Consider the following 15,939-nt stretch of genomic DNA (forward strand, 5'->3'; position numbering starts at 1 on the left):
TCCAGTTTTGGGGAGCTTTTTTTTACACGGTGGGTGTGAAATGTCTCATTATGTTGCCTAGATTGGCTTTGAATTCTTGGGCTCAAACAATTCTCTCATTTCAGCCTACTAAATAACTAGCTGGCACTACAGGCATATGCCCTGCCACTGTGCTCAGCATTTAAAGACCCCAACTTGAAGATCAGTGACTAAAAGAAGTAAATTGATTACTTGTGGTGGAATGGTATAAAAGATTATGATAGTAAATATTGAGTAGTTTATAGTTTAGTTTAAAAAACTGCAAATTAACCAGTGAAATTTTATATAATAAAATTTATGTCCTGATTGAGTTTATATTAATAATTTGATATCATCTCAAAACATTTAGAGAAAATGCTTATTAACCCTTAGAAAATCTTATGTTGATTTTATAGTAATATTACACAAATCATACTTACTGTATACCTAAGGATTTAAGATAAAACATGGTAGCTGTGTGGAAGTAAAAAGACTGTTGAATGATTTATGACTAGATTTGATATTTAAAATTGAATATTGAATAGCTTATTTTTAGTGGTAGCTTTTCTACACAGTAGCCTCCCCTTATCCACAGGGAATATGTTCCAAGACTCCAAATGGATGCCTAAAACCTTGGAGAGTACCAAACCCTATGCACACTGTGTTTTTCCTATACAGTAGTGAGTGGGTAGCATATCTAGGCAATGTGCATATGCTGGACAAAAGGATGATTTGTGTCCCAAGTGAGATGGCATGTGATTTCATTATGCTTTTTGGAACAGTGCACAGTTTAAAACTTATAAGTTGGTTATTTCTGGAGTTTTCTGTTTAGCATTTTTGGAGTCAGGTTGACCACAGGTAACTGAAACCATAGAAAGCAAAATTATAAATAAGAGGGGACTCCTATGTATAATCTCTTCCTTGTTTCAGAGAAAATTTAAAGCAGCTACTTTTCTGATCATAACACTTAAGGTGGAAAATTAAAAGACCTATTTACAATTAATTCAGGAAAATAATATTTTGAAAATTGTTGCTTAGTACCATTATTTGTATTCAGATGTTTGCTTTCTATTAGAAATGTTGTGGACTTTTTTCTATAATGATACATTTTTATTTTTCCAGTCTTTTATGAGCTTTTCTTTTTACAGATAGCAGATCAGATGTTCTTTCATAGTGATTATCGGCCACTTATTCGTGATGCCAACAATTTTGTGTTAGATGAACAGACTCAGCAAGCACCTCATCTTATGCCTCCCCCATTTTTGGTTGATGTTGATGGTAACCCTCATCCATCAAGATATCAAAGATTAGTTCCTGGCCGTGAAAATTGCAGGGAGGAGCAACTCATCCCTCAGATGGGAGTAACTTCCTCAGGTATGTGCTCATTTTCTTAGACAGTCAAATTTTCTTCTTCCCACTGAACTGTTAAAATTGCTAATTGAGTAAAACTTTGTTTTCATTTGTTAAGTGGATAAGAAGTAAAAGTATTGTTTTATACTTTTATACAGGTCTTTGATCATGCTTAAGGATTACAAGTTAATTATGGAACGCTGTCGATTTACAGCAATAATTTTGATTTATTATCCATTTGTAACACCTAGGGATCGATAAGGTAGTTCCTGTATTTGGTGTGAAACAAGTCAATTCATTTACTTACTCAGCAACATTTATTGATAATCTCTTCTGTCTCTGACACCTGCTAAGCCATGGCTATTCAGTAGTGAATTAAACAAACATGATCCTTGCTTTCACGGAATGGATTAGTAGATTAATAAACACAGTTTATTAGAATAAACAAATACATAGTTCAAATTGTGATGAATATTACTAAAGGGAATAATAGCATGATGTGAGAGAGAGTGGAGATGGCCTGTTCACATTGAAGATGTTTTAAAAAGTTGTCAACTTTTAAAGGTTTATAAGAAGATTGACATGGAAAATGTTGAGAACTGTTTTAGTGAAGTAATGGAGTGTTGAAGAATTAAGTGAGAGTTAAAATGGAGTCGAAGTCTACAAACTGCTTTCCCTCTTTTGACAAGAAATGTAGCACTAGTGTATTAAGTAAAAATAATGGAAATGTTCTGTAAAGAAGGTTAAACCAGTTTTGTCATTATGAATACTTCTATATTTTTTAGACTAGAAGATATTTATGAAAATATTTTAAGTTCTAGACTTTAATTGACAAAAGCTTCTAAGCAGCTTTTGCGTGGAGTGACTTTTAAATAATGAAAAAAATCAACTTCAAACCTGCATCTTATTTTTCTCGAAGGATTTAGCATGAAGTTGCAGTAAAGATGGACATACTGGATAGAAAGGGCTGCTCTTGGAATTAGACATGTCCACTTAGAATGGAGGGTGAGAAGCAGCATTAGAGGAATCATTCCTGCTGCTACTGATAGAGTAGTGCAGTCCAGCAGACTTGAATATCTGGAGTTTGTGAGATTCATGTGTCTCATTACATGAACACAGCATGAACTCAGAGAATAAGTAGTATTTGAGAAGTATAGGCAGATACTCAGATTAGGTAAGTTTCAGTATTAGAGAAGTTTTGGTCATACAACTGAAATTAAGAGAAATGTCTTTAGTCTCTTGGTAGAGGAATTGGCAAAATCAGATTGTGCCCAAGCCTCAAAATAGATAGCTACTTTAGGGTTTCAGACAAAGGAAATAAGGAAAAGACTCATTTATTAAAGTATCAGTGCTACTTAATTACTTTTTAAGTCCATTTACCAATTTATTAAGGGCTCTCATAAACAATATTTAATCCTGTATCTATGATATTCCAGTCCTGAAAGTTGAGAGAATTCAAAATTTAGTGGTATTGTGTCATAGAATCACAGGGACTGTAACCGCATCTCTGATTCTCATTCCATTGTTCTTTCTTCCATGTAAAGTAGGCATAATCTTAAAAATGAAATAGTTACCAGTTATTAGTATCCATAAGAATCCATAGCAATAATATTGGCTTTGTAATGAATTACAAAATTTTTCAGTGTTCTAATTCTCAGAATTCAGGGTAAAAATCTTTTTTTGTCATGTTTTAGAGTTACTGAGTCTAAAAATGGTTAATACAAAAATAGAACAAAAGCAAAATGCTTTTCAAAAAAACTTTAGCGTTTTATTTGCAAATCCAGATAATAAAATTTATTCTGGGAAATCTCTCAGAGTTAGGGAAAAATAGATTTGAGTTATTATAATAATAAATTATCTTGTTATATTGACACCATCCAATATAGTTTAAATGTGTTTGTTTTTCAGTTGTAAACTTGAGCTATATCAGATTATTCATCAGTATTCCAACATGTTTTTCCAACAGCAAACCGGGAAAGAAGTATAAGACATTTGAACTTTTACTTCTGTCTGCTTTGCCACTTCTACCTTGGTGACCTTAAACAAGTTATTTTATCCTATTGAATTTTAAAATGTTTAATGTTATGCATTTAACACATGTAATTTCTTTTTGCTTTTACCCTTCTTACTGCTACTTCATTTCAGAATATCCTCTCTATCTTTTCTTACCATTTAAGCCCACCCTAAAATTCTGAGCTGATCAGATCTTCTCATATACTTGTATGGCTGATACTAATTGCTCCCTTCTTTATACTCACGGCAATATTTTTCATATATTTTATAATATACCTTTTAAAAATTTATTCAGCAGGTGAATATTTTTTAATGCCTAGCATTGTACTAGATTTAGATAATATTAAGATAAATGAGAAGGTTCATACTTTTAAGGAACTAACTGGTTTGGGCTTCATTTATGTTTTATATTGGTCTGAATACTTAGATATGTATGGATTGTTTAAGAAAGTGAAAGAGGGTAGCAGCTAGTTCTTTCTGAAGTAATTGGAAAGATTTCACAGAGGAAATATCATGGAGGTGCCATTTTAGTTGGTGCTGGAATGGTAAGTTAGAGATTATCATGTTTATCTTTACAGTGGGAATATTGTGTTCAAAAGTTTCAGTGCATGAAGGTGTTTTCTTGTTAGAAGGGCAGAAGTCAAGTGGTCCTGTATGAGTGGTACAAGTAAGAATTAATACTGGAAAAGTTGGATGGGTTAAAATACAAGTTTCTCCCTGCTTCACAGCCTTTGTACCTCTTGCCTTCTACCTGAAGTGTTCCTTATCTAGCTCTTTATGTGGCTAAGTAATTTAAATCTCAACTCAAATGCTACCTTGTCAGAGAGGGCTTCTCTGAGTTTTCTGACCCACCATCACCTTCTTTATTTCAACACCTTTCTTTCATACTCTGCATTAACTCCTAGGTTATTGTTTACTTTCCCCATCAGTATGTTAGCTCCTTAAAGGACAAGGATCTTCATGTCCCTTATTTACCACTAGATCTCAGTACCTGGCGTAGTTCCTAATGTATAGTAGACAGTCAATAATTTGTTGAATAAACAAGGCAGTAAATATTTTTTTTAAGAAAGTGAGTAATCAGATGTGTCATTTTAAAAGAAACTATGATCTAAGTGGAAAACCTTACTATTGCCACTTATTAGATGTGTGACTTCGAACAGTTATTTTGGTTTTCTCATCTATAAAGTGGAGTTGTTTATATATACCTAATGGAGTTACCATAAGGATTATGAAGATCTAAATCATGATAAACACTTAGTAAAAGTTAGCAACCATCCTCATCATTATTTTTGATAAACTAAGATGGACAGATGTTTTCTTTTTCTTTTTTTCCAACTCCCATCATTTACAGTTGATCATTTAAGTCTTTTACCCAAACAACATTTATGTTCGATTCTGAACTCATAAGTGAGGTTGGTGAGTAAAGCGGTTTAAATAGTAACTAAAGTATTCATAATATTTTGTGTGGTATTGCATAGGACTGAATCAAGTTTTAAGTCAGCAAGCAAACCAGGAGATCAGCCCACTAGACAGCATGATTCAAAGACTACAACAGGAGCAAGACCTGAGACGTTCTGGTGAAGCAGCTATCAGTAATACCAGCCGTTTAAGTAGAGGTAAGCAGGTATTCCATTTTAAGTGGGATATTTAAAAAGTTGAAACAACCTAAACCTCCCACAGTGTTAAGTGATTTAAAAAATTATGGTACATCCATAAAATGAAATACTAGGCTGCCAAAATGATCAGGGTTTTGAAGAATATTTAATGACCTAAGAAAATGGTTCATAATGAGATTTCAAGTTAGAGATAATGAGTTTTTAAATGTGTATATTCTTCCACATTTTCTATAGGAAACATGTAGAGTAGTCCAAGCCACATTCTTGAATATCTCATCACCCTTATTGTTGTATATTGTTAAACTTGAAGAGTCAAAACAAAATTATGAACCATAAATACTCTTGGGTTTGTCTATTTTGCTTCTTATGAAGTTTTCCCAAAAATATTCAGCATTTTTTTAAGGTAATGATTTTATATCCTCGGGGCTTAATAGTCTATAGTTATGATTCATTGATTTATCTAATCAACTGAATAACCATGTTTTGTTTTCATTAAACCACTTTTGCCTGTGGTTTAGTTCCTGATAGGGTAATTTAATTATTTTGCCACAATAAGAAGTTTCTCGTGGAAGATAGTGTTTTGTCTCTCTTTTCTGTTATAAACTAATGGAGAAATATCTCTAAGTAGAACTTAATATACTAACTTCTTCACTTAGGCTCCATAAGTTCTACCTCAGAGGTTCATTCACCACCAAATGTAGGACTGAGACGTAGTGGACAAATTGAAGGTGTACGGCAAATGCACAGCAATGCACCAAGAAGTGAAATAGCCACAGAGCGGGATCTTGTGGCTTGGAGTCGGAGGGTGGTAGTACCCGAGCTATCAGCTGGTATAGCCAGGTAAGGGAAGTTGTGAATTTTTATGTACCATAGTTCCTTGTGTTCATTTTGAGTTAACAGCATTCACAGCATAATACCTTTTCAAAAGCTCTGTAATTCCTCTGAAATTTATCTGAAAGGATAGTATAAACTATTCATGACTGTAGAAAAATTAAGTTTCTAAAATATGTTTATTTCTAGAATGATTTATGTAAGTGATAAGAATGATATGTGTTAAGGTCAACAGGAAAATCATAAATTTGGATTGACCAAATAGAAGGTTTTATTGAGTAGCATATTTCAGTCTTGGTTTGTCCTGTTTAACTATATCTTAAAATACATTTTATAAAGTTTATTATAATTATTTACTTTTTTTAATGGCTATATCCAGTCATTCACATGATATTCAGATGCAAAAAAAAATTAATTGGAAAATACAAAAAGATTTTATATTTATTAAAATATTTATATTTAAAAGTACACATTTATGACTTTAAAAGTGTTGATTTAATAAAATTCTATTGGACAATGCTGTGAGGGAACTTTATATCCAGTTCCTTTTGATCTTCACTGATAAAATACTCTTGAATGAGGCCTATATGAACCTAATTAATGCTGATTGCTGTGTATGAAATATGTTCTAAGTATGAAGGTCAAAATGTGAATTTAAGTTTAAGATTGTCTATTTCTTCAACTCAGAAGATAGTAGTAATTATATAATTAAAATTTTGGTCTTAATGTTCATATAGATTATGCTTTTTGATTGGACATACTTTGAATTTATTTTAGGATTTAGAATTAAATACACACCAAAGGTATACATTTATACTTTCTCATGACAAATATGCCCAGTTATCCATCACAAATTAATTAACTCACATGGTATATTTTTAGTTAGATCATTATTTACTTTTTAATTCTAATGTTAAGGTTCGAAAGGGGTCAAGTAAATAATGCCCATTTTTTCAACACCAATTCTGAAATAATTGAAAAATAACATGGAAAATAAGACACATAGTAAATCAGACTATCACTGTTTGTTACTATCACTTTTTATTTCATGAAATAAAAACCATATCAGTAACAAAAGTAATATTCCACAAAAACCATAACAGTAACAAAAAGTGATATTCCCCAGACACAGATAGCAGTGGGCCACAGTTATTCTCCCCTTCTGGGACATGTGGTTTGCTTCTTTAAGATGCAGGACAAAATGTATAATTGCACACAATGGCATAAGGCTGGGCTGTGCTAAGCTGGATTTTTCTTCCAGAGCATGTCAGTTGACTAATTTACTCCTCCTCTGGAGAGGAATGAGTCAGGAGATGTGGTTGCTAGTTGCTGCTTGAGGCTCCTGCACATGGAAGGGAACCTGAGGAGTGAGGAAGATTTGTGTCTCTTCAAATATTCTTCATCCTTTTATTCCTTTATCATTGGGCTTAACTATTCATTGGCCTATGGTCAAGCAAGACTGTGGCCATAACTTTAACAGATATTCTTTCTTTGGGCTTCCTAGAGCTTTGTCTCTAAAACTTTGTACTCATCCTATGGTAATCTTCCTGAGAATCTCTACAATGGGTAGTCTAAAATTTCCTTTTAAAAGGCTCTCTGAAATGGGTCAGCCTCTTCCATTAATTAAAATGGAATCCAATGACATACCCAACACGGGCCTAAGTTACTTAGAAATAATTCTCATAACTCAATAGTAAACAGAATCCATCCAGAGAATGGGCAAAAGACATGAACAGACGTTTACCAAAAAGGATCTATAGATGACAAATAAGCACATGAAAAGATAATCAATGTCATTAACCATTAGGGAAATACAAGTTGAAACCACAATAAAGTATCACTGCATTCTTAGAATGGTTAAAATGAAAAGTAAGTGACAGCACCAAATGCTAGAGAGGATGGAGAGAAAACTGAGTTACGCATGCATTGCTAGTGGGAATGTAAAACGATAGAACCATTTTGGGAAACAGTTTTGCACTTCCCTAAAATCCTAAACATGCAACTGCCTGTCATATGACCCAGCAGTTGCACTATTGGGAATTTATCCTAAAGAAATGAAAACTCATGTTGACACAAAAACCTGAACATAAATGTATAGCAGCTTTATTTGTAATACCCAAAAGCCAGAAAACCAGATGTTATTTCAGTGGGTAGATGGTTAAACAATGGTATATTCACACCATGGACTACTACTGTGCAGTAAAAAGGCACAACATATTGATACAATGGGTATGAATCTTGAGGGAATTATGCTGAGTGGAGAAAAATAATTTCAACGTATATTCTGTATGATTCTATTTATGAAATATTCTTGAAATGGCAAGGGTATAGGAATGGAGAACAGATTTAGGTTGCTAAGATATAGGCATACTTTGGGGATATTGCAGGTTTGGTTCCAGACCAGTGCAATAAAGTAGCTCACATGATTTTTGTGTTTTTTTTTTTTTTTTGTTACCCAGTGCATATAAAAGTTATGGTTATACTATTCTGTAATCTGTTAATTGTACAATATGATTATGTCTGAAAAAAACTACATACCTAATTTGAAAATTCTTTACTGCTGAAAAACGCTAACAACCATCTGAACCTTCAATGATTATACTCTTCTTGCTGGTGAAGGGTCTTGCCTCGATGTTGATGGCTGCTGGCTGATCAGAGTGGAGGTTGCTGAAGGTTGGAATGGCTGTGGCAGTTTCTTAAAAATAAGACAATAATAAAGTTTGCCACATTGATTTGACTACACATGAAGTATTTCTGTGTAGAACTTATTTCAAAACTGGGGTCAGTCCTCTCAAACCCTACCATTGCTTTATTAAGTTCATGTAATTTTCTTTTCTTTTTGAGACGGAGTCTCACTCTGTCACCCACAGTAGAGTACAGTGGCATGATCTCGGCTCACCGCAACCTCCGCTTCCTAGATTCAAGCGATTCCCCTGCCTCAGCCTCACCAGTAGCTGGGACTACAAGCGCATGCCACCACGTCTGGATAATTTTTTGTAGTTTTAGTAGAGACAAGGTTTCACTATGTTAGCCAGAATGGTCTTGATCTCCTGACCTTGTGATCTACCCGCTTCGAACTCCCAAAGTGCCAGGATTACAGGCATGAGCCACCGTGCGTAGCCAAGTTTGTATAATTTTCTACATCCTTTGTTAACATTTCAGCAATGTTCAAAGCATATTCACTAGAGTAACCTCCCTCAAGAAACCTCTTTGTTCATCTGTGAGCCGCTCCTCATTCGTTTAAAGTTTTATTATGCAACTTCAGCAATTCAGTCACATCTTTAGTTGCCATATCTAATTCTAGTTCTCCTGTTTCCATTACATCTACAGTAACTTCTTCCACTGATGTCTTCAGCCTCATCTATGAGGGTTGGAATCATCTATGAGGGTTGGAATCAGCTTCTTTCAAACTCCTGTTAATAGTGATACTTTTCCTCTTCCCATGACTCATGAATGTTCTTAATGGCATCTAGAATGGTGAATCCTTTCCAGAAGGTTTTCAATGTACTTTGCCCAGATCTGTTAGCAGAGTAACTATCTAGTGCAGTTATAGCCTTACGAAATGTAATTTCTTAAATAAAAAGACTTGAAAATCAAAATTACTCCTTGACCCGTAGGCTGCAGAATGGATGTTCGGTTAGCAGGCATGAAAATAACACTAATCACCTTGTATATCTCCATCGTAGCTCTTGGGTGAGTAGGTGTATTGTCAGTGAACAGTAATGTTTTGAAAGCAATCATGTTTTCTGAGTAGTAGGTCTTAACAGTGGGCTGAAAATATTCAGTAAACCATGCTATAAACAGATGTGCTGCCATCTAAACTTTGTTGTTTCATTTATGGAGCACAAGATGAGTGTATTTATCATAATTCTTAAGTGCCCTAGGATTTTTGGAATAATAAATGAGCATTAGCTTCAACTTGAAGTCACTAGCTTCATTAGCCCCTAACAAGAGATTTAGACTCTCCTTTGAAGATTTGAAGCCAAGCCTTTACTTCTCTCTAGCTGTGAAAGTCCAGATGATATCTTCTTCCATTTAGATGGCTGTTTGATCTGTTACTACATTCAAAATCTGTTGTTTAGTGTAGCTGCTTTCTTCAGTGATCTTAGCTAGATATTCTGGATAAATTGCTGCAGCTACTTCATCAGCACTTACTGCTTCACCCTGCACTTTTATGTTACACAGGTAGTTCTTCCTTAAGCCTCATGAACCAAACTCTGCTAGCTTCAACTTTTCTTCTGCAGCTTTTTCCCCTCTTCCAACCTTCATAGAAGAGAAGAGAATTAGGGCCTTGCTCTGGATTAGGCTTTGGCTTAAGAGGATGTTGTAGCTGGTTTGATCTTCTCTCCAGACCACAAAAAACTATTTCTGTATCAGCAACAAGTCTGCTTCACTTTTATATCATTCCTATGTTCGCTGGAGTAGCATATTTAACTTCCTTCAAGAACTTTTCCTTTTCATTCAAAACATGGTTGTTTGGCACAAGAGCCATAGCTTTCAGCCTGTCTCAGCTTTTGACATGCTTTCGTCACAGAGTTTAATCATTTCTACCTTTGATTTAAAGTGAGAGATGATTTCACTGAATCAGTTAGGGTTTTTAATTGACCTAACTTTAATATTGTTCTGTCTCAGGGAATAGTGAGGCCTGAGGAGAGGGAGAAGATGGGGCAATGGCTAGTTGGCGGAGCAGTCAGAACACATGGAACATTTGTCAGTTAAGTTCATTGTCCTATATAGGTGAGGTTCATGGCGCTTCAAAACAACCACAATAGAAGCATAAAAAATTACTGACAACAGATCTCCATAATAGATAATGGTAGTGAAAATGCTTGAAATATTTTAAGAATTACCAAAATGTGACACAGAGACACGAAGTTAGCATGTGTGGTTGAAAAATGGCACTTGCTCACTGTAGGGTTGTCACAGACTTTCAACTTGTAAAAAAAAAAATACACTATCTGCAAAGCACAGTAAAACAATGTATGCCTGTGTACACACACACACAAGCTAATAGAAACTAATAGAAGTAAAACCGGGGAAGTCTGAGTGAGATCAATGGGTTGTATAAATGTCAGCATCCTCCTTGTGATGTTATACCATGTTTTGCAAAATGTTACCATTTGGGGGAACTGGACAAAGGATACAAAGTTTTGTAAAATGTTGCTGTTTGGGGAAACTGGATAAAGGATACAAATAATCGCTCTGTTATTTCTTGCAACTATATGTTAGTATATAATTATTGCAGTAAAAACTTTATTTTTTTTATAAAAAACTAAGAACAAAAATTAAATCCAAGCCTGTTCTTTTCACAAGATTCAAATTTGCTCATTTTATTTTCCGTTCAGAATTATGGCCAGCCACAATGGAGATTGTGCAGTTCAGTAATGTGATAACATTAATATCATCTAGTAAAGAAATATCAACAGTATATAGTTGTACTGTGTTTTAGTATTAACTCCCTTATTATTATGAAATCTTAAGGAAGAATTAAAGTTCAGATACCCTTGCATTTCAAAAACTTTAAAGTTGTAAGATATTGAAGTAAAAAATAAAATTATCTTCTCATGAGTTCATTTTTTTTTATTAAAGTTTAAAATTAGTGTTCCTCAACTTGTGTTGTTCAGTTTCACTTTGATGTTTGAGTTTTTTCAGTAGATGAAACCTGAGCTCCCTGTCTCCGGAAAGAGTGTAGTTCTTTCAGGACTTTCAGTGTAACCTCAGGCTCTGTTGTATTGAATTTTTAAAGAGATTCCAGCTATATATATATGGAACAGAAGATTATCGAAGCATAGGCCCTATCCTAAAAAAAAAAAAAAAAAAAAAAAAATCCAATTACTATCTCTTGGAAAGGTTACCCTAGGAATCACCATGTTCCCAGAGTCTAATACTTGGTTTGCCAAAGACCATAGCAGGAACCAGTAGTATCAACTTGAAGTAGACAGAGTTTGTCTTTCCATTATTTCAGTCATTTAATGCTGCATGTCCTGAGCCCACAACCTATGAAATTAAACTCAGAAATCTTTATCACGTGCTTCCGTCTTAAAATAAAATATCAGGAGTAGCATTCCTTTCCTGATACCTAACATTCCTTTTGGAGGAAAGTTATGTGTAAAATTCTAGATGAATGCATATGGCTTTTGTCTTTCAGTAGGCAAGAAGAATGGAGAACTGCAAAGGGAGAAGAAGAAATAAAGACTTACAGGTCAGAAGAGAAAAGAAAACACTTAACTGTTCCAAAAGAGAATAAAATACCCACTGTCTCAAAGGTACATGTTAATTATTTTGATGTTTAATATTTGCTTCTTAAGTATTGTGACCATTTTAAGGCTCCATTTTGTAATTTAAAATGTTAATATTATAAACAGGTTAATTAATGATTAAAAGTTAACATAGTAATTCTTGGTTATCTCTGGATTGTCTATTGTTTACTATTTAAAATTTTTAATTCCATTTCTGCTTTCTAGCATACCCTTTCCCAAAGTGCCAATTCTTATATACTCATGAAATTCTAATAAATTACACTAAAGCCTCGTCAAGAGCTTTCTTTAGCTCTTCATAATCTTGTGTGCCATCTTTGTACAGTCTAAAAATAGCGTTGTTATGTTTTTCTGTGTTCTTGTGGTGTCTTGGCATCTATTCATTATTCTAGATAATGAAGTCAGCTAATGCTGCTATAGATAATATTTCTCATTTTCTCTATTAAGAGACGTAGATTGTCCCTAATAGTTTTGCCTTATTGGCTTTTCTGTCATCCTACTCTGGAAAAATTTTTGCACCCGGTAGATTTCAGTTGGTCATGGCCTAATTGGAGAGAGAGATGTACTTCCCTGAGTGTGAAGGAATCACAAGTATCCCTTTTTCCTTTCTTTCTTTTTTTCTTTTTTTTTATTTTGAAGAAAAACATCTTAGCTTGAAAGCTTCAGAGCCTTAGAGTGTGAAATTGAGGAAGCCTATGTGAAACTTCTTTTTAGGTCCAAGTCACTATCTAAAGCAATTATTGAAACAAAGGGAAAATAAATAACCGTCCTTCTTCACCAGCTTCGTGTTCCTTCCTTTTTTCATTTGAGTTTTTTAAACCTCCTAAATCAGTCTTCTTTTCTAGAATTCACTTTTCTGTTTTATTACTCATCTTTTCAAAATACTCAAGTAGTCCTTTTTTCTTGACTAAGTGTATCATACCCTGGGATCAGTAGGACCTCACAGTGCTAGAATTCCTATTGGTGTAATAAAGGAAAATTTCTTTCTGAAATAATCTTGTTTTTTGGTTGGTTGATTGGTTGGCTTTTTCATGATAAGTAGAAAGCATACGCTTTTTGCATCCTTTGCTGAGATAAACTTACATAATGATGATGAGAGTTTGTATTGCTTGCTACTGCTTTTATGGATGGAATATGTTAATATCTATTAAAATCAAAAGATGTGCTTATCTCTTAATTCAATAGTACTTTGAAGACTTTTTAAGAAATCAAGGGAATGATACGTATGTGTATACATATATGTGTGTGCATGCACAATCGCATATTTTTAGTGTCTCTCATCACAAAAACTGGAATAACTTCAGTTATTATTTATGTGGTCAGCTGGCTATCATTTATTTTTCCCAAATTTAAATGGTTATATCCAATTTCAAGGATGTCTCATTGATTCTTTGTTTTTTTCCTAAGACAAGACCCTGCATTTATTTCATGGATGTGATTCTCTTTTTTGTTTGGTTGGTGGGAATATAGAGTCTCATTGTGTTACCCGGGCCGGAGTGCAATGGGACAGTCTTAACTGACTGCAGCCTTGGACTGCCTCAAGTGATCCTCTTGCCTCATCATCCCAAATACCTGGGACTGTAGGTTTATACCACCGTGCCTGGCTAACTTTAAATTTTATTTTTTAACTTTGTAGAGACAGGGTCTTGCCATTGCCCTGGCTAGTCTTGAACTCCTGACCCCAAAGCACGATTCTCTCACATTGGCCTCCCAAAGTGCTGGGATTACAGGCATGAGCTACCATGGCTGGCCTTTGTATTCACTTTTGAGGTAGCTTTATTAAGTTTTTCTGGTGTGTTTTAGGTATAAATTTTAATGTTTATTGAGTTGTCTTCATCACTGTGTTGGACTTTGTCAGTTTTTTAGTGCTTATTGGTTGTATTCTTATCTGCAGAAGACTTCTCACATTTATACCAGCAGAAGAAAAACAACCCAGCCACATGGCGTCTTGTTTTCATTGTGGCACGGTAGCTTTATGATCCCCATTTTGGTTTCCAATTTGCCTCTGCCTATTACATATGCCTCCCAGCCCATTATCCTTTTTCTTACATCATTTCTGTAGGTTTGCTATAGATACAGAAGAGTTCAGTGTTTGGTTTAGTCTTTTATCATTAATCTTTATGTCTGTCATTAATTAGAAAAAAAACAGCGTTTTTATAACTAATCAATCAGCAAGTAAATTTCAACATAACCATGATAAGCCTTTGATTTAACTTGATGAATGTTAAAATATTTGAGTTGGTACTATAACCTCGTCCATTTAAGTGATATCTTAAATATGAACAAATGTTTTTATTGTTGTATGTTAGGATAAATTGTCTCACTTTGTCGCCCAAGCTGTAGTGCAGTGGTGCAATCATCCCTCACTACAGCCTTGAACTCCTAGACTCAAGCAATCTTCCTGAATAGCTGCGACTACAGGCATGCGCCACCATGCCCAGCTTGAATTTTTTTTATTAAAAAAATTTAACTTTTAAACTAAAAATCCTGCTCTTTAAACATACTGTGAATAAATTTAATTTACTTTTTTCTAGAATCATGCTCATGAGCATTTCCTGGATCTTGGAGAATCCAAAAAGCAACAGACAAATCAACACAATTATCGTACGAGATCTGCATTGGAAGAGACTCCTAGACCCTCAGAAGAGATAGAAAATGGCACTAGTTCTTCAGATGTAAGATATCAGCACATTCATAAATTAGATGTCATTTTTACTTATTTTTTTAAATATGAGTTTCATTCTTTGCATTTATTGATATGTTTGTGGATGTATTTTAAATAAGGCATTTTGGGGTATTATGATACAGCTTTTATTTTCTAAAAATCTATTTCTAGGCATGGCACACATATACATAATTTCAAATCCACAAAATAAACTCATGTGAATTAATTATTCTCATTTTATAGATAAGGATGCTGAGGCTCCAAGATATTTAGATTATACAATCACCTATTCAGAGGTAGAGCAGGGATTAAATGCAAGTTTGTTTTACTTTAAAGCCAAGCTTTTTAAGTGGTACTGTGAAGCTGTAGTATAGTGTAAGTATAACAGCAAATCAGTAACTATTTGGCAGTCTTTGTTAGTTTTTAATCTCTGTACCAGTTTATAGCTTTCTCAGTGTAATTTTTAAATATTCTTCATGCGTCATTATTTCAGTAAATATTACTGTCCTTACTAAATTATGTATTGTTTCAGTGAAGGCAATCAGTTTGTAGTCATAAACCAATCTTATTAAGCAGTTAAACCATGTCCGTTCCTCTTTTCTTCTCAGCCCTCCCCATCACCTTCCTTCTTTACAGGTTAGAGATGTAATCATTTTAGATATTGACTACTATACACTTTTGAAGCCATGTTGTGCTTTGAAATGCTAGGCGTTTATGAGAATTATCTAAATATATTCTCTTTGGCCAGGGCAACATTAACTCAAACTGAGAGTATTCTAACCACAATTTAAGTTAGTCTCCAATGGTTTTGGATCCTCCTATGGCCAGGTCAAAATGATATATTCATTCTGGCAAAAAAAGGGAAATATACTGATTATATAAACTTGACTCATGGTAATTTGGATAGACATACAAAACATAAAATACATGTGGGCTAATTATCTTACAAAATGTCTCTTTATTTTTGAAAGAGTTTCCTCTAAATATTGTTTCTATATAATATTTAAAATATTCTGTTTATTAGAAACTTAAGAACTGTATTTCCAGAAACACATCTGTATAAGTCCTTCAAGTGTCTACAAAACTTATTTATTTATGCTTTAACATCCTTTTAGAAATTTAGAATATATTTCTAGAGGAGCCCATTAAGAACAAAGTATCTGTCACTTTGGGCACAGTATACTAATTAATTGGAAAGAACTCTGGTTTT

General features: G+C 34.0%; 1 protein-coding gene across 2 annotated transcripts in view; it reads left to right on the forward strand.

Annotated features, from left to right (window-relative positions):
- PHIP (pleckstrin homology domain interacting protein) overlaps positions 1 to 15,939 on the forward strand; it is a 137,823-nt gene that overhangs the window by 76,476 nt on the left and 45,408 nt on the right. The window contains exons 17-21 of one of the 2 annotated variants that reach the window (XM_023223092.3): positions 1,146 to 1,371; positions 4,839 to 4,976; positions 5,633 to 5,816; positions 11,956 to 12,073; positions 14,599 to 14,739. In XM_023223092.3, the coding sequence (XP_023078860.1) occupies positions 1,146 to 1,371; positions 4,839 to 4,976; positions 5,633 to 5,816; positions 11,956 to 12,073; positions 14,599 to 14,739 (807 nt within the window). The remainder of the gene's footprint in view (positions 1 to 1,145; positions 1,372 to 4,838; positions 4,977 to 5,632; positions 5,817 to 11,955; positions 12,074 to 14,598; positions 14,740 to 15,939) is intronic. The other variant, XM_023223093.2, reaches the window with a different exon arrangement.

This window comes from Piliocolobus tephrosceles, chromosome 5, assembly GCF_002776525.5.
Source record: "Piliocolobus tephrosceles isolate RC106 chromosome 5, ASM277652v3, whole genome shotgun sequence".
NCBI classification, from domain to species: Eukaryota; Metazoa; Chordata; class Mammalia; order Primates; family Cercopithecidae; genus Piliocolobus; species Piliocolobus tephrosceles.